Source organism: Cydia pomonella, chromosome 1 (assembly GCF_033807575.1).
Source record: "Cydia pomonella isolate Wapato2018A chromosome 1, ilCydPomo1, whole genome shotgun sequence".
In the NCBI taxonomy this organism is placed as follows: domain Eukaryota; kingdom Metazoa; phylum Arthropoda; class Insecta; order Lepidoptera; family Tortricidae; genus Cydia; species Cydia pomonella.
Window position 1 is genome coordinate 46,076,002 of NC_084703.1, and position 19,350 is coordinate 46,095,351.

The following is a 19,350-nucleotide window of genomic DNA, read 5'->3' on the forward strand; positions in this document are numbered from 1 at the left end:
GGTACACGTGACGTCGGGGTTTCAAAATTTGCGAAATTAGAAAATGGAAAATGTCGCTCATATATACGTAGTTGATCAAAATTTTCCGTTTCTAAAATCAGTTTTCTTTAATTCCTGTTATTTTTTTCTGAAATTTCCGGGAAATGGGAGAAATAGGAGAAAAAAAGTCCTAAACATGCCAATTCATATTTTAGTTATTAAATCACATTCCAACACGATACTGATCTGACAGAAATCAAAAACGACGTTTTTGGATTCAAGTTTTAGTTCGATCTCATTTCAATAAGATACTGATCTGATACTGATCTGTCAGGGTCAAAAGAGACGTTTTTGGGTGAAGGTTGATAAATCAGCAAGTCCTCTAAAGGAAATCGGAACCATCTCATGTAATATTGGAATCCATGGGGTCCCAGCGCGCACAAGTTTTTTGGAGAAATCGCGAAACGTCTGGTTGACGATGGCGATACAACGAGGAAATGCCGCCGGCATTCTTGGTACAATGCCTCAAGGGCCTATTTTAGATTTAAGCTAGTTATAGTAATCATCTGTATATACGCATTATGTATATTGTTATTGTAAATAAAGGGTTTTTATATTGGAATTATGTCAGATCCATATTAGAACAATATATATAAATTATTGGAATTGGCCTGTAAATCTAAAAAAACATCATATCGGCGGAAGCACATATCAGTCAGTTTGGACCCGGGAACGTCCTTAAACTACGTCCAAAAGAGAGGTATGGGCATTGTGAATGTCATCTCGCTTTGTGTGGTAGGGCACAGCACAGCGAATGTCATTCCAGATCTAGAGACCCAACTGGAAAAGTACCTCCACCTTACAGAAAACCGCAGCCAAATAACACTAGACCCTACTCATAGTGTTGTGTTCCTGCCGGTGAGTAAGGTTGCCATAGCTCAACGAGGGTGCGGAGTGTTAGAGTCGGACGCGCATGGAACTCCTCTAGAGTTGCAGGCGTACATAGGCTACAGAGACTGCTTGCCATCAGGCGGGCCGTATGCTTGTTTGCCACCGACGTAGTATACAAAAAGTTCCGAAATTCAATATACTACGTAATAGTGGACACAGACCCCGCCATTGTTAGGGTCTGCAACAATGTACTGGCTAGTTCAGATGAATATTAATTTTAACATCCAAAGGCACGGTCTTCCCTGTAGTACTATTCAATTTGATGAAATACAATCATTTTCAATTGGGGGTATTACTACAATGTTCTGCCGCCAGAGTGCAGCACTAGCATAAATTGTAAACCATAAAGTTACTTATTGTAACGTTCGACGACCGGCCTAGTGGGTAGTGACCCTGCCTATGAAGCCGATGGTCCTGCATTTATTCGTGTGATGAGCAAAGATATCTGTTCCTGAGATCCTAAGTCATGGGTGTTTTCTATGTATTTAAGTATTTGTATATTACACAATATCGTTGTCTGAGTACCCACAACACAAGCCTTCTTGAGCTTACTGTGGGACTTAGTCAATCTGTGTAAGAATATCATATAATATTTATTTACTTATACATATGCCTTCAACAGTTTTATGAGAAGTTTTCACTATGACATTAATGCATCAATGCGGTTTGTTTCCAGAGAGCTTACCGCGAAACACGATTTCGAACTTTTGTTATCTGCGTCTCTATCGCTCGTATATGAAAGAGTGATAGAGAGGCAAATAACGCAATTTCGCTTTTTCAGTTTCGCGGTAGGCTACTACTGCACTAGCACAGTGGCGCTCTCTACGCAGAGTTTTGCGTAATATTTCTGATTGAAAGTAGGTAACCTTAAGAAGTACTTGGTATGTAAGTTTATACTTATTTAAGAAGTATTAGGTATGTAAGTTTATACTTTAGATATATGTGTTATATTAGAGCTCAACGAGTGGGGGGGGTTAGGGTCGGCAACGCGCATGTAACTCCTCTGGAGTTCCAGGCGTACATAGGCTACGGAGACTGCTTACCATCAGGCGGGCCGTATGCTTGTTTGCCACCGACGTAGTATTAAAAAAAACAGATATACTTCCCGTATGCCAGGTATTCGCCCATAGAAAAAGAAAAAATATCGTTCCCCTTTAGTAAGTGGAAATGGAATTTCATAGAAAATTTACCGTTATTTCGTTAGGATCGAAAAGCTATTCTTTCCTCTTAATAATCCTGTTTTTATTTTATTTTACTCTCCTCGCATTCCAAATGAAAAGTATAGTGTTTAACTCGAGTGAAAGGCACCATTTCAGTCTCGGGCTATTGAGTGCCTCTCATACCTAGGTTAACAATCTACTATCGTTTCCTTCTAATTTACAAGCTATACCTACGCCCCTCAAAAATAAATCCATATCTAAAACGTAAATACATTTCACTAATCCAATTTGGACCACAATGGTCATTGTTTACTTTTCTTTATTAAGTAATTTTATCTAACCCAGAAACCGACCGCAAGCCATTCAGACTGTTGACTCGTCATCAACCTTATTTCAAAGAAATAAGGGCTATCTATGATCAGTTAAAACTGTTCCTGTTATCCACAAATAAAAATGACGACCGAGATCAAAGATCATAATACCATCTCTTTCACTCCCGTTACGACTATACAAGTGTGAATGAGAAAAGTTACGACCCCGGTCTTCAGTTTGGTTTGTGGATAGTATTACAGTTAGCTAGCGGTCAAAAGTCGTAAAGGTCTATAAAAAAGTGTGTCGCTTAGGCTTGTTTGGTTCTGGGTCGGTTTGAACTGTTACCTCTTGCGGTACAAATTGTAACGTGATTACGTAGTACCGGTTCGGGTGTACCGATTGAGGCACAAAAGTAGGGTTATGTTTATCTAGTCATCTATTATTAGGGTGGATCAACTTTTTCCTCTCGTAGCCTTGGTGGTGGTTCGATTTCCATACAAAAAACGATTGCGTTTTATGAAGTCCTTATACACTATTACTAGATAAATACGTGCGCATCTATCTACTTCCGACTATTAGTTTGCGCTAAATTGATAGAAAAACTATTTTTCATACAGAAATCACGCAAAAAACGTTATATTTTTCTATCAAAGTAACACCAAAATAACGTTTTTTGCGTGGTTTCTGTATGAAACATAGTTTTTCTAGCAAACGAATAGTCGAAAGTAGATAGATGCGCACATATTTACGTAGTAATAGTATGTAATGACTTCATAAAACGCAATCGTTTTTTGTATGGAAATCGAACCACCTTAAACTCTCTGTGGTCATTTTTAAAACCTTCATTTTATGGTGTTTCAATTTGACAAATTTTACTTTTTATTAGAAGCTTTTAACTTGCAATGTAACCTATTTGTACGTTTACGGGTCAAATTTTGCAAGTTAAAGAGCCACTTTCTGGTTTCCAATGAAGCTGAAAATTTTCATGCATATGTAACAATGCAATATTATGGTACCATCGAGCTGATCTGAATGACCTGATAATGGACACAGGAGGTGTCCATTGGAAATCTGTGATAAAACAAACGCAACATAATTGTATTCGGGGTTAGACACACAGGATAGAATGGCCTGGCGAAGATTGATTAGGAGAGCCGACCCTAACTAAAACGGGACAAGGCGAGGACAAAGAAGAAGTTTCACAGCTAAGAGTTCTAGGCGCAGAAAGAGATACATATACATATGTGTACCTTGCCGTATACAAGTAGTACAGTTTATTCAGACAGCCGCTCGCCCTGGTAGATGATACTGTTGGCCTGCTGGTCGTAGTTGGACTGCGCCAGCGCCGAAGAAGCCACGGCGAGAAAAACGCACAGCAGCGCCATCTTGTAACTATATATGTATTCCGATTTTCTTTAATAATAGAGAGATATAGATATAATGTGTACCTTGCCGTCCAGTACAGTTTGTTCAGGCAGCCCCTCGCCCTGATAGAGGATGCTGTTGGCCTGCTGGTCGTAGTTGGACTGCGCCAGCGCCGAAGAAGCCACGGCGAGAAGTATGTACAGCAGCGCCATCTTGGAATTCTGGAAGGAAATAAAAGTAGTTAAGAATAGAGTTGGTTATGAATCGACTGCTTTAAGACTCAACTCAGACTCTAATAATTAAATATAAACTTGTATTATTTTCAACTTGTTACAGAACCGAGTCTTTTGTGGAGACAAAGGACCTTTTCAGAGAACTATATAAAAAAAATATCATATCACCTCTTCGCATAAAATTTACGAGCCAAGTATACAAATCATACAAAAACGCCTATTTCCTTTACTGTTATTTGAATAAAATCTACACAATTGTTAACGGAGTGTTTATTCTGTCCCTATTCACCCCAGCTGTCCTATTCACCCTAGCTGTCCTATTCACCCCAGCTGTCCCTATTCACCTCAGCTATCCCTATTAACCCCAGCTATCCCCATTCACGTGGGTCGACGGTAACTATTATTCGGTATTTACGAAACGCTTCAGTTAAACTGTAGACCTATTCCGCAGTGCCCTTCCAACGCCATATAAAACTCTAACAGGTTCCACAAACAGTCTTGATGCAACATGCAATTAGTACAGGCTTCATAAGCTTCTCATCAAAACCCAAGCTGAATCAAACTCTAATCGAAACAAGATAAGCATCAATTTGCAGTAAACGTCCGTAATAAGTGGATTTCTAATGAAAGCTCAGTCTCACGGCGGTGTCAGTTTTTGTTTCATTTTCTAACGTGTATTGATAAGAATAATTAAGTGATGAGAATGGTATTAAATACAAATTAAGGAATTATCGTAACTTATAAGCCGATTGCCGATGTAAAGGAGTTCTTATGTGTTATATGGGGCCGTATTCGAGATAATAAATATGGAAGGTAGAGGTAAGGATTAAAATCTCCATGTACCAAAAAGTGTCCTTCAAAATACCTTAAATAGCTGGCGCTACAATACCTAAAATATTTGAAAAATTTAGCTACTCTTTACTATAATAGTCAACTGTTCTGTCGTATTGATTCTGTCATGTATGGATATATCATGTATGGATTGTTATGTTAAGTACTTAAAATCACATTTCAAAGGATTTTGTCGATTTGAGTATTTATTTATTTCGCATGATTTAGAGTTGGGCTTTAGATATTGGCTGATTTTCACCTGTCACCATATCCATCGGCTAAAACCACCCTGCGGCGGTAGCATGGTCGGGTTTTTACCGCCTGCGAATAAAATCATATGAATAAGGAGTGAAAATTCGCGGTACAAGAGCTTGCAACCCCCAATAATTTGACATTTTGAAAGACCTCCGGGTACACACTACACTAGGGGCACCTAGCGGTGAAATTAAACCCGGTAGCCCTCACTAAACGTTTTTAAAGTACAGTTTAACAATGTATTAACGGTTAACCTCCTAAGGCCCAAGGCCCAACCTATAGTGCTTATTCAGTTCAAAGAAATTTAAATCATATTCAATTGGAACAAAGTTGCATTTGCTTCGCTTCATTCAATTTTCAAACAAAACAAAATCAACTTATGTCGTTTCTTATATTTCACTATATGTTCAAATAAAAATAAATAATAAATAAATAAATATTATAGGACATTATTACACAAATTGACTTAGTCCCACAGTAATTAGCTCAATAAGGCTTGTGTTGAGGGTACTTAGACAACGATATATGTAATATATAAATATGTATAAATACTTAAATACATAGAAAACACCCATGACTCAGGAACAAATATCCATGCTCATCACACGAATTAATGCTCTTCCCAGGATTTGAACCCGGGACCATCGGCTTCGTAGGCAGGGTCACTATCCACTAGGCCAAACTTGTCGTCAAATTTCAGTGGCAAATTTTTGATTTTCCTTTGTAAGACTGGACCTTAGAAAGTCCGATACATTTTTAAACTGTAACTTATAAACGTGTTTAATTTCGCCGCTAGGGGCGCTAGTGTAGACGAAGGTCTTGCAAAATGTCAAATGCATAGAACTTTTGATGGTTGCAAGCTTTTTTATCGCAAACTTTCACTCCTTTAACTCCGAGCTAGTTGGCTAAGCCCGCAAGTAGCCCGTATTCCATTGCCTGTGCACGTAAATAATTTTACTATTAATCTACACATCTGTGTACTTATAACCCAAATTTACCAAATAAATCGCGCAGCGCCGATACTGGCTACGATATAAATCTACCAGCAAGGACGGCCAGTGCCTTTCACCAGGCAAGGCTGACTGCTATCCATGTTGGATACGTCGCATGCTGACATAATCGAGACAATAAGACACGATATTGTTTTTTTGTTGACGGGGACAGTAGATAAGACAAACCAGTTGATTAGGTCTTTAAAACAACTTTAAGGTGGCTAAGAACGTTTTTTTCATTTGGTGATTTTATAATAATCGTTCTTAACGTCATATGTCATATGACGTCTTTGGCGGTCAAAAGTTTGGCGGTTAAGTAAGCTCTAGGCAAGAATTGATATAAAGAATTTTATTTGCCAATCAAAAATACTACTGTCACCTTATACTTGTCTCAATTGCAATTTTATTCTATATCCTGTTTACTCAGCGCCTTACCATAATAGGAACCAAAGTGACTCATTTCGATTACCTTTAAACGGATTTACTACTAATTGCTATAAGACTTACGTAATATAATCGCTTGAACATTCACATCAATTTAGTCACTTAAGGGCGTCCGCTCGGTGGCGCAGACCGGGTGAGCGGTTTAATGAAAAATAATATCAGCAACGCTAGCTGGCGTCACATAATAAATAATGGTACTACCGTACAAAAATAACACTTCATACAAAACCAAAGTTTGAAAGCGATTCAGTGACAAATCATGCTCTCTTTCTAATATCTGGCACTATCGCTTTCTGCTATTTAGGGTTGCCAAAATTCAAGTCGTTATCTTATCTGTGGTTGTGCACGCAAAGGGACATCAAGTTGTGCTCCGTAATAATTGCTCGGAGCCGAACGGAGGCGAGAATCCCCGAACGCTCTAGTGTCTCCCCATTGGCAATGGCGCGGACGCCTGCAACGGATTTTACCTATAATGGCATCCGCGTCCGTGCACCCGCGCCAGATAACGAATGCCCTTACTCTATGTTGATTCGGAATATATTATGAAAATAAAAATTTTGCTGACTGTACTTTTATTGCGTTGGTTATGTAGGTAAATCAAAAAAAATATTTTCTCTTTAAGAAAATCATGCTGATGCGGAAGAGGATAAACTCTATGAGATTGATTCGTTATATTTTAGATTAGCTTCAACACGCCACTTTGTCCGCGTGGCATAATGAATGAATGAATGAATGAAATTTAATCCAGAAAAGTATTTCCATATACATTATACATTTACACATATTTTAACATTACATAAAAAATAAAATAATTTAAATCTCTTTAATTTAAGTCTCTTTATTTATAATATTGATGAATAATATAGAGACGCAGGAGACGCTATTCCGTTACGCCTAATAGCGTAAAAGAATAGCGTCTCTGTCAAGTATAAGACGATATCACTTGCCAAATTTCATAGTTCTTAGATTAACGGAAAGTACCCTACAAATTCTGATTCCCTTGAGAGTATCGAAACGGGCATGATTTTAATTTCAACTCGATACTTTTGCATTACCGAGATAAAGGTTCTTGGCAGACAGACAACAACGTATCCTATAAGGGTTCGGATTTTTCGGTTTATGGTACGGCTATGTCACCAACCGCCATTGAAGCGAGTCGAATCGGTTCCCATGTAGTCGGCCGTAAGTCCTTAACGAATGCGTTAGCACGCTCATCCATGCTTTTAGCACGACACGCCAATTCATAAAGTACAGTCAGACACCAATTCTAGTTAGTAGTGTCGTATTCACGAAGTGCGTTTTGGAGTATTTAAAATTTAGTTTTTAGTGTTCCGTACCAAAAAGGTACAAAAGAAATTTCCTATTATTTGGGCCGTAATGCTCTGTACCTCATAGGGTTGCAACGTGCCGCCCTAAGTAGGTACTTCATTTTGACATTAGTCGTCCACAGGAACAGAGAATGTGCATTGCAGTCTCCTCTGACTCCTGGCAGAACCTGCATCGCATCTTGTTTCTTTCCAATTTGAAACGTTTGTTCAACTTACAGTGTCTAGTCAATATTCAGGTCACCGCTCATTCGTTACATTTATTAGTATATAAGGGCGTACGCTAGCTGACGCGGATGCCCGCCGCGTGCGCACGCACGCGGGTGCTATTTGTAGGTGAAATCCGCCGCACGCGTCCGCTTCAGTACCCCTAGTGTAAATATTTTCGGCAGCGAAACGTGACGTACGCGTTTGCGTTAAGTGTCATTTTGTATGAGATTTTTGACTTTCCAAAACGTCCCGCTTGGCGCGCTGTTCAAAAACCCATACAAAATGAGACTTAACGCAAACGCGTACGTCACGTTTCGCTATCGACTAATAGTGTAGGAAATGAAGCAAGTTGTTGTATGGAGACCCATGCATTAATTTCTCAGTCGATGAAATTTTGCTTGGTTATTGTATAGTATGAGTCGAAACTAACATATAAATATCCAAAAAAAAAACACTTCTAAGTTAGGTATTTATACGTAAAAATATAAATCTATTTATATTTTTAACCGAGTAATTCCTCTGTCCAAAATTATTTTACCAAATAAGTTATTTGTATCAGTATGTAATACTAGAAAAAAATCTAAAAATTTTGTCAAACGTGATTTTTTTAAAATGATAATTCCTTTTTTTGACGCTCATTTTCATCGGAAAATTGCTCTGTCATTTTTTTCTTCTTATATGATCTTAGAATATAATTTGGCGTAGTGGGTAAGAATATCCAAAAAAAAATACATACCCAAATTTATGTATTTTACAACTATTAAAAACTGAGAGTGGAAAATTTCTCAGCCTGTATTCTTTTTAAATATATACTAAGTAGTCACGTATACACTTAAATTGAAAATATCCAAAAGAAATATCATCCAGAACACCGTTCAGCTAGGTACAACAAAAGTTCCGTAAATTTTTTCGCTAGGATCAATATTTAATGAGATATTAAAATTCATTATAATCAGTTTCCAGGTCCTTTTTAGGGTTCCGTACCCAAAGGGTAAAACTCCGCTGTCCGTCCGTCCGTCTGTCACCAGGCTGTATCTCATGAACCGTGATATACAGTTCAAATTTTCACAGATGATGTATTTCTGTTGCCGCAATAACAACAAATACTACAAAGTACGGAACCCTCGGTGGGCGAGTCCAACTCGCACTTGTTGGTTTTTTTTAGTCAGAGGGGCAAAGTTACTTACAATGAATCCTCAGGTCTCTTTTTTAGTTTTTAGTAAATAATTTGTAAAGTATTATGACCTATAGCAAAATATATATATATATATATATATAAACAATTATAATAAAAAATTTTACAAAAGACATGCGGAACATTTTTCCCTAAGATCAATATTTATTAAGGTTTTAAAGCGAGAAACACAAATAATGTGCAGAATTGATTAAAATTAACTTTCGCGGTTTAATATCTCAATAATATTGATCCTAAAGAAAAAGAATAGTAATCTTTTTTCTAGAAAATTTTATGTAAAACATAAATAATGTTTGAACGTGTTTTGCTACGGGCTCCCGTTTACGAGTTACTTACGAAAACTAAAAAGGGTTTTTAAAATTGATTATGTTAATAATAATCAATTCCCGCTTTAGTATCTTTTTAAATATTCATCCTAGCGAAAAGTGTGCTACATATTTCTTATAGAAAATTTTATGTTACTTATTTATGTATGAGACATTTTTTTGCTATGGGTCATACTTTAGAAATTATTTACGAAAACTAAAGAAAAGGAACCTTAGAATTGGTTTTATTAACTTTCCCTCTTTAATATCTTTTTAAATATTGATCCTTTCACAAAGGGTACTGAATCTTTTTTGTAGAAAGTTTTGTGTAGATCATTTATATTTTACAGCGTTTTTTGCTAATTGCCACCGTTTACGAAAATATAGAAAAATGGACCATAAAATTGATTTTAATTAACTTTCCCGCTTTAATATATTTTTAAATATTGATCCTAGTAAAAAGTGTACTGAATTTTTCTTGTAGGAAATGTTATATAGATGATTTGCGTGATAGATCATTTTTTTGATATGGGCCACCGTTCACGAGTTATTTAAGATTACTAAAAAAGGGACATTTAAACCCTCCCTCCCCCGTACACAGTAGCGCCACCCCCATCTATCAGTATTTTCAGTATGTTATGTAAGGTACCTTTATCTACAACTATGCCAAAATTCGCTTATACACGAATTATTTCCCCGGTTTTCCTTCGTTTGGTGGCCTAATACGTACGACTCGAATTGAATAAATTGACTTTAAGAATATAAATATTTAAATTAGACACATCGCATAACCTACCTACTTCATTTGTAGGTACGGTAGAGACTATACTTACGGTAGGTACTACACAGACAGGCAGGCATACGGCAGGTCAAAAAAGAAACAAGTAGAAATATTTTTTAAAACAGTAACCTATGCACCTAGGCGATACGCGAATGAATAGAGAAGTAGCAAGCTGCCACCGCCGGGCAGGCGCGGCGCGCGCGCTGGCGGCGGCCGGTACCGCTCCCGCACCCCGCTTGTACACCCCGCTCCCTACACACTGCTCCCGATATGTTAAGTTTTTAATAAGCTCGTTATTTTTTTGGATGTTTTTATAGTTGGATGGAAATAAAACTGTGATCTTAATTCAATAAATAAAATGGATAGAGAAATTTTTCACAGCGAGTAAAAAGGCAATTTCTGAAAATAGTATAGTTACATGGTTTTTTTTTTTAGATTTTCATTTTGTAGCTATAAAACGGCAATAAAATGGCATTCCAGTGGAAAAATTAGACGGAGTAATTTTCCGATCCAAGACACGTCCAAAAATTATATTTTATTAATATTGGTATTTCTGCTGGATATTTTTTTGGATATTTCATATATTGTTGTAATACGTTACATGAATATGTCTGGTGAAGAAAGTTTGAACGGAGCATTTTTCCGTAAAAAGATATTAACGATTTAATACTTTAGGTATTTACTTAAATCCTATTATTATTATTCTTTGGAAATTAAGACAATACTTTTTATTTATTGATACTTTATCATACTGTAAAGTTTTTTCTGGCAGAGGAGTTACTGCGGGGTCCACTACCTTTATTTCCTACACTATAAATTTACACTAGGGGTACTGTTAGCGTCGCTCATACTATTTTTCGTTAACTCGCTCGTCCGCTCCGTGCACCCGCGCCAGCTAGCGTAGGCCCTAAAGATTTCAATAGTTATAGACAATTAAAATTTTGAAATAATATTCATTTCACAAAAAAAATATCACGTTCATTTTTAATTGTATTTAACTATTGCATTTTTTTATATGTTAAGTAAGAACATAAAAAATTGCTTCAAATACATTTTTATAAACATCACACGTATTTTTAGGAACACTTTGAACTTGTCATCTACACTATAATGACGATTTAACTTCTGTTACAGTACATATGGTGCTACTTTACCGCACTCGTGCGAAAATTAGCACATTACGTAACTATGTCAAAACTTTAAAGGGCCATGTACTGTAAAGCGTTGTTCGATACATGTGCGAATAGGTAATTCGCAACTCGTGTCGATTTAAAACACTCCCTTTTGTCGTTTTTTATTTATTTATCGCTACTCGTTTCGAATTTCCTATTTTTCGCACTTGTATCTTATTACAATACATTTCAAGACACGTTGATGTCTTAATAAGTATATTTTACAACACCGAAAGAAATTCCACATATTTCTTGAAATACCTCGACAATCTCGACTGGCTGAAATTATTTAGGGTTTAGGGTCGGCAACGCGCATGTAACTCCTCTGGAGTTGCAGGCGTACATAGGCTACGGAGACTGCTTACCATCAGGCGGGCATACGCCTGTTAGCCACCGACGTAGTATAAAAAAAATTGACAACCCTAAATACACGAATGGAATAGTTCCATACATTAGGAAGCGACATAATTCGGCCCTACATCGCTGTCAAACTTCGGTTTTGTAGGAAGTTCCCTTTCTGTACAGTAGTAAAGCCCGACCAGAAATATATGATAATTATCAAAATTGTGCTGTTCTTCTCATGTTTGTGGTGACAATTCAGTATAGTATGAACAATTTAGATCCAATAAAATTCCGCAATATGGCGCTTTTTTTTTTCTCTTTATTTAAGAGCTTGTCACCGAGGTGAACATGTCGCTCCATAAAAAAACAACAATAAAATATTCTTATACAATTAACTAATTCTATTAACAATAGCCTTTCGTACAAGCAATATGGCGCTTGATCATATATTACTAGTCAGGCTTTACTATTATATATTCTGTGGTAAAGTTTAGTAGACCGAAGCACTAAACAAGCTGCCAACTTAACAACCCAAATCGGCTCATGTCCCACAGCTTTACTTGTAAAACAACGCCTCTGCACTACCCACTGTTGCGTTTGAAACCTATAAGGACATTACGCCTACCCGTCATGTTTCATGGCTAGCATCACTTGAACTAACAACTCCTAACGAGTGGCTTCTTATCTCCTAGTGATTATTATATTCTTTGCTCCTTATAATCATTTCCAAAAACTTAATCTACAACGAACTAAGATTTAGACCCAGGTCTGCAAGGATTTTAATAGCACACGCAGTGCAAGTGTTATTAATACGTCAAAATTTCATGTAATTTTTACGTTTAAAATAACACTTGCACTATGGAAGATGGAATGGAATCTCCATTGTACCAAAAGGTGTCATCAAAAAACCATAAATAGGTGGCGCTACAATACCTAGAGTACTTGAACAAAAAATCAAATCATAGCGCACTACGTTCCGTCAATAACACTGATCCTAGCTACTCTAGCGCTACACTACAGAGATTTGGAACTATTATTTATAGCTGACAGCTGGACACTTATGCAACAGCTGTTCCATAAGATATTTCACTCCTTTTAATTCCACACTCCATAACTTGCACTGCGCGTGCTATCAAAATCATTGCAAATTTGTCTTGGTATGCATAAGAATAAGAATTCGATTATTTGTTTACCGTGTCAAACAAGATGTTAAAATGATACAGAGTCATAACGGCTACCCTTTTCGGGTATACAATATTACACAATTACAATATATATACAGATCCCTTAAATTTATATTAAGTACATCTAAAATTACACGGACTTAAATAAAAAATACTGCTTTAAATCGTAATAATCTTGATCTATTAGCCACTGCTTTAGCTGTCGTTTAAATGACTGTCCGCTTAACACTCTCTCCAGCGGTACCTAGGCCTCCTAAGACATTAGCGAACTCGGCGCCGTCCTCGACTGGACAGAAACGGCTTTGAACAGAGAAGCATGGCGGTTTTTGGTGTCGGAGGCCAAGATCTACTTCGGGTCGCTGTGCCACAGCAGTAAGTAAGTAAGTAAAACTGGGGATAGCCGTATTGGGGAGATAAATAGCCAGACATACGAAAGTCGCAAAATATGTAATAATAGGATAAGTTAAGTATTCAATAAGTTTTCTTTTATTTCTTGTTGTTGTTAATGTATTTTCGTTTTTGTAATAATTGATGTGTTGCCAGAATAAATATTATTCTATTATATTCTATACTCACGCAATTTTGCCCAAGTATATACGCGTTCGCTCGGTCAAAAAACGTAACAGAACTAATAAACGGGGATCAAAGCAAGGCGGTCGAGGAGTAGTGAATGCGAAGTTTGCAAAATATGCTGATATCCTCATTTACGCCTTTTTTGGTGGGCTTAGTCAAAGAGTGTTTGTAACCGATTAGTATTTGTCAACTCTTTGTTATGGGAAGAAATCTCTGAAAAAAAACTGTTTTTCTATTTGGACTAAGTTATTTAAAAAGTCGTGGCGCGATGGTTTATTTAATAGAGAACGGGTTTGTTAATAAATAAATAAATAGATATTAGGCCATAATCTTACACAGATCGACGTAGCCACAAACTACAAAGCCTGTACTATGGGTTATTGGTGATAATATATAAGTACATACATGTATAGATAAATACATACATAGAAAACACCCATGACTCATGATCAAATATCTGTGTTCATCACATAAATAAATGCCCTTACCGGGATTCGAATCCGAGATCATCGGCTTTATAGGCAGGTTCACTACCCACAAGGCCAGACCGATCCTCAAAGATAAGCGAGATTTTCTTATTTACCTATTAGCTTGATTTACTCGTATAGGATAACTTTGGATGCCTTAGTTCACTTCACATGATATTTTAAAAGATTTTCTTCGTATTAGAGTAGGTAATAATTATGGTAAGATTAGTTTTGATTCCCTGTACGGTCACGTCTGAAAATATCGGTAAGGACAAAGTGCTAAAAAATTGTATACACTACCCTAATATGTGAGCCATAAAGTCGTGTATATATATTTCTGGCACTTCAATCGTGTCGATGTTTTCAGACGTGACTGTACACATGCGCAATAACACGTTACTTGTCCTCGACGGGCTCACTGTTTTTACTTTTTTAATACGACGTCGGTGGCAAACAAGCATACGGCCCACCTGATGGTAAGTAATCACGGTAGCCTTCAACTCCAGGGTAATTACATGCGCGTTGCCGACACTTTAAAAACTTATACACTCCTTTTTTGAAGAGCCCTATCCCGTTGCCCCTCGAGAAAACCTCGCATGAGCTCATTCCACAGCCGGAATATTAGAATAGCTATAGATATTAATAATAAGTTTTTTTTTCATACTAGTTTTACTATATGTATGGCTCATTAATTTCATAAAATAGTTAATTACCTGAAATAAATTATTCTCATGTATTACTTCAAGTTTCAATAAAGGTAATCGATTGCATTTTTATGCAATCACTATATTGTTCATAAGTAAGTATAATATTTAATAGTGCCTACCTATTTTATACACCACACTTTGGTTTAGTACAAAATACTGAACAAGGTACCATTCGTGTACAAATAAAGGTATATTGAAACTTTTTAAATAATATTATTACGGCTTAAAATAATATGACTTCACTTTTAAACCTTTACTAATGTGATATGATTAAACTAAAAAAAAAATTAATGAAATCAACTTTTGAGAGTGGAATAACACTTTTGGTTCCAGATAAAAACTGAACTGTACATAACTTCAGCAAAATCACTCACCATCAAAATCCAATTTAGCCAATATAACAGAAAAAGTAAAGCTCACACACACGGCACTGCACTTTCCTAATTCCTAACGCACTTGGCAATTCACGGCGCCATCGTCCCGGGCGACCGTCGCGGGCGCAGGCGCGGCACGTATTAGCTGCGCGAAGCTTGCGTTATTACGAACACTGAATAGGCGCTGGCCATTCATTATTTCTAACCTCTTGATACAAATTTTTGTACATATTTCTAAAACAATTTTAAACTTTTATTGAGTAAGGTAGCAGTACTAGTGCTCGACGCTGCACTAGTCACCGACATGGGCTTTTTATTTCATGGAAATATAAGTAGGTTAAATTTGAACAACGAAGATTTTTCTGTATTCGAACTTAATCCTTGTCACTTTGACATAAAGTGCCCATGTCGAGTACTAGTGCAGCGTCGAGCACTAGTACTTCTACCTTATGTGAGTTCCAAATTTAAAAGCAAAACAACTGCCTCTGGGTCTTACGATAGATGGTTGTATGAACTAGTAAAAATAAATAAAAAAATATATAAAATATATAGGTAAAACAATTAGAAATAGTACATTACTATAGAAGCCGCGAAAGGAAGGATTGCAGGTTGCAGGCCAAGTAGATATAGACGCGCAGATTGGGTTACGCGGCGGGCAACCTCTTTTCCTGCCGAGATTTGTATACTGCTTTTCACAAACTTGCAATGAAATGTTATATTCGTAGGTTAACATGCCTAAAAACAAATTACGAATCTACTACTATTTGGTGGTTGAATGCCCAGATGTTGTGTCACAATTTCACGATTAAAAACAAAAGAAGGTTTACAGGCCTACGAGTAGGTGTGTAAGACTGTATGAAATTCCTTTACATATCTTCACTCACCGGATACGTATGTAGTATTTCCGAACTTGAAGCAAGTCATGTCAACATTGCATTGTGAGTTAAGAGTAAAATCCCTTTTTACAAGCTTTTATTTAGCTTGCAATGTTTTATGCATGTTCAGGTCCAATTTTGCAAGCAAAATGAGACGCACATCCCAATATGAAGTCATTTGAGCGACAAGGCAATATTACCAAAAACAAGTAATACTCATCGAGATAATTCTAACAAACCCTAGGTTGCGTTTTTTTTTATCACAGTTCCTATGGCCACCTCCTACGTCCATCATCAGATCACCTCGACGGTACCATAATATTTTAGTGTCGCCCAACTTACATATGTATGAAATGTGAACAAACATATATCATATACATACAAACATTGCAAGTTAAAAAGAAAGCTTCTAAAAAACTCCATTATATTGACATTTCAATTTATTCTCTTAATTTACCATGCAATACGTAAATGCATTTAATATTTCAGCAATAAAAACATCATCAACACTTGCGTAATGAGTATAATGACTTTCTTTCTCGACACATTCCCGAAGCGGCATTCCTGCTTTCAAATTCTGATCTTGATTTCATTAACTTTGATTTGACGTTATCGAAATATTTAACTCATACCACAGAATAAGTAATAGTACTATCATACAGAAAAGAAACTTCCTACAAGACCGAAGTTTGACAGGGTTTCAGGGACGAATCATGCGGTCTCTTTCTAATGAATGGCACTATCCCTATCGGCTATTTAGGGTTGTCAACGTTCAAGTCACTATCTTATCTGTGGTAGTGCACGCAAAGGGACGACAAGTTGCGCGAAGTCGATTCGACTAATCCCAATAGGGCCTAGTTTAACTGCAATGCAGAGGGTTGGAAGGTCAGATGGCAGTCGCTTTCGTAAAAACTAGCGCCTACGCCAATTCTTGGGATTAGTTGCCAAGCGGACCCACGCTTCCATAAGCCGTGGCAAAAATGCCGGGAAAACGTGAAGTAGACGATCACTAATAGATGCAATCCTGGCAGCTATTTATTAGAGCCCAGTAAAGAATTGTAAAATAAACTTTTTACAATACTAAATCGAGTCGGATTTTTAAAGACTGAATCTCTCCCGCTCATTTTGGCAGTTTATTTTTATTTCGATAATGCAGACGAATTATTTATGGTCCAATAAAACCTTGTCCCGCCTACGGTCGACGAACCCACGGTTTTAGAGGTTATCATCATTGAAGGTATGTGAAACATTATAAAGTTTTAGTATCATTTAGGGACCATTTGGAAAATGTTTCTGTGTAAGATTTTTTTATTGGATTTTTTGTAAATAAGATCAATATCTACCGTAAAAGTATCCAATTTTAGTCCAGTACTGCAACTATGTGAAAAATTATAAGGTTTTAATACCATTTTGAAAAAGATTTTACTAATACCTGCCGTAATTCAACCCAATTTTAATCTGGGGCCCATTTCTCGATCGGTATTAGTCTAATATTGTTAGTGAGTTGCCATGGTAATGGTAACCCATATATACGACTACACAGTTCGTGGACTAATAATATTAGTCTAATACCGTACGAGAAATGGGCCCCTGTACTGCAAGTATGGTTCACAAGTTCATTACGTAATTAAGTATCAATGCCAATCCTGTTTTTGGTGTTGTAAGAGATTTTTCTTCCATTTATGACAAAACATCCAAATAATAATCACATCTGGGGTCCATTTCTCGAATGGCTTTAGACTAATATTATTAGTCCACGAACTGTCAAGTCGTATGGGTTACCATGGCAACACACTAATAATATTAGACTAATACCGTTCGAGAAATGGGCCCCAGGTGTGATTATTATTTGGATGTCTCTTCATAGTTTTGGCCCACAGTTCGAAGCTTGTGGATTACCTATACTTGGGTAGTATTACCTACCTATATATATATATATATATATATATATATATATATATATATATATATATATATATATAGTTTCATTGAATATTATTTGACACTAGAAACGTATTGACGTACAATATCCCGTACGGGCGATAAAGCCAAAATAGTTAATGATAGTCAAATTAGAACTTTACAAATATTACAGCTTTATTTACATAAATATGACCACCGTTGTCCAAAGCACTCCCTAGGGAAAATTCAGCTATATTACTCCTTGCGCGGTATAACAACCTTTACGAGCAAGTGCGATGAAATAAATTACACCTTACGAATTTTATAAAGTAAACAAACACAATAATATGGATAATAAACGCATTTATTAGTAGACCTATATTTCCACTCAGGCGTTCATCAGAAAATGCACCTGAACGAGACTAAGTTATGATCTAATTTAGAATATCATTAACCGCATTCATACGCCCTTCCGAAGGAAATTTTCTAGCCAACGAATCCGTGCAATGTGAAACTTTATCACTTAGACATTAAGGTTGAATTTAGAAGCAGTCAAAGAAAACATAGGCCTTATTAATAGGGATAAAGATGTGTTGTAAGACTGGTCTTTGATTTGATTATGACGGCGTAGGCAAGCGGAACTGTCATAAATGAGTGTGGTTGTAACAAAGAAGTGTTATGCTATGAACCCCAGGCATCAAAGTTTGTATCATTAAAAGATTTCATACATATATCTTAACTATACTGCTCAGAACAGTAGTGGGCCGCCGCGCGAGCACAATTGAGTGAAAAGTTGAAAACTATTGCTTTTGGCCACGAACAGCGAGAGAATATACATATAATGTACAGACGAAGTTCTCAGTACATCTTTGGCTCGAAAAACGGTCCATAAGGTCCTTATTTGTCACATATTATCCCTTATCTATAAATATACCCCACCCGCAGCTTTGAATATTACCGAATAGGTACACAATTTCCCGCTATAAAAAAGTTGAGATTGGTTAATAAAATTTTTGATTGGCTAAAATAAAACTCTATATGTTAAGTCAAACCTCTTGCGCAGCATTACAATTTTTAACTTTATCAAATAGCACGCTGTACAGTTGAGTTTCACGCGGCACAATATACTTGGGGCTTCGAGCAACACCGGGAAGGGAGTTGGCATTCGCAGTATTTCCCCTCTGCCGAAGCACATGCCCAACTGGGCATAGTGCGGTGCGTGTTGTGACTCGTCCGAACGCAAGTAGACATCGAGGTGTGCAAGATTTATCTTTGACGTGTGTCATTTTCTATGTATTTGTATCGTCATTACAGATTGGATTGTGTATGTAGTGAGTGAGAAGTGCAACTGTGTGCATGTTTCCTCCCGCAATAAATGACAGAACGATTAATACGGAAGATATCGCTTGGGCTCCT

At 36.8% G+C, this 19,350-nt stretch overlaps 1 protein-coding gene across 8 annotated transcripts in view; it reads right to left on the minus strand.

The window, feature by feature from the left end:
- Window positions 1-19,350, minus strand: part of LOC133525056 (titin) — a 117,438-nt gene that overhangs the window by 29,343 nt on the left and 68,745 nt on the right. For 2 of the 8 annotated variants that reach the window (XM_061861320.1, XM_061861312.1), the window contains exons 1-2: window positions 15,158-15,292; window positions 3,851-3,988 (exon numbers count right to left, since the gene is read on the minus strand). In XM_061861320.1, coding sequence (XP_061717304.1) covers window positions 3,851-3,988; window positions 15,158-15,160 — 141 coding nt within the window. In that variant the 5' untranslated portion in view covers window positions 15,161-15,292. Of the gene's footprint in view, window positions 1-3,850; window positions 3,989-14,902; window positions 15,057-15,157; window positions 15,293-19,350 lie in introns of those variants that run through there. The other 6 variants (XM_061861304.1, XM_061861281.1, XM_061861337.1 and 3 more) reach the window with 4 other exon arrangements.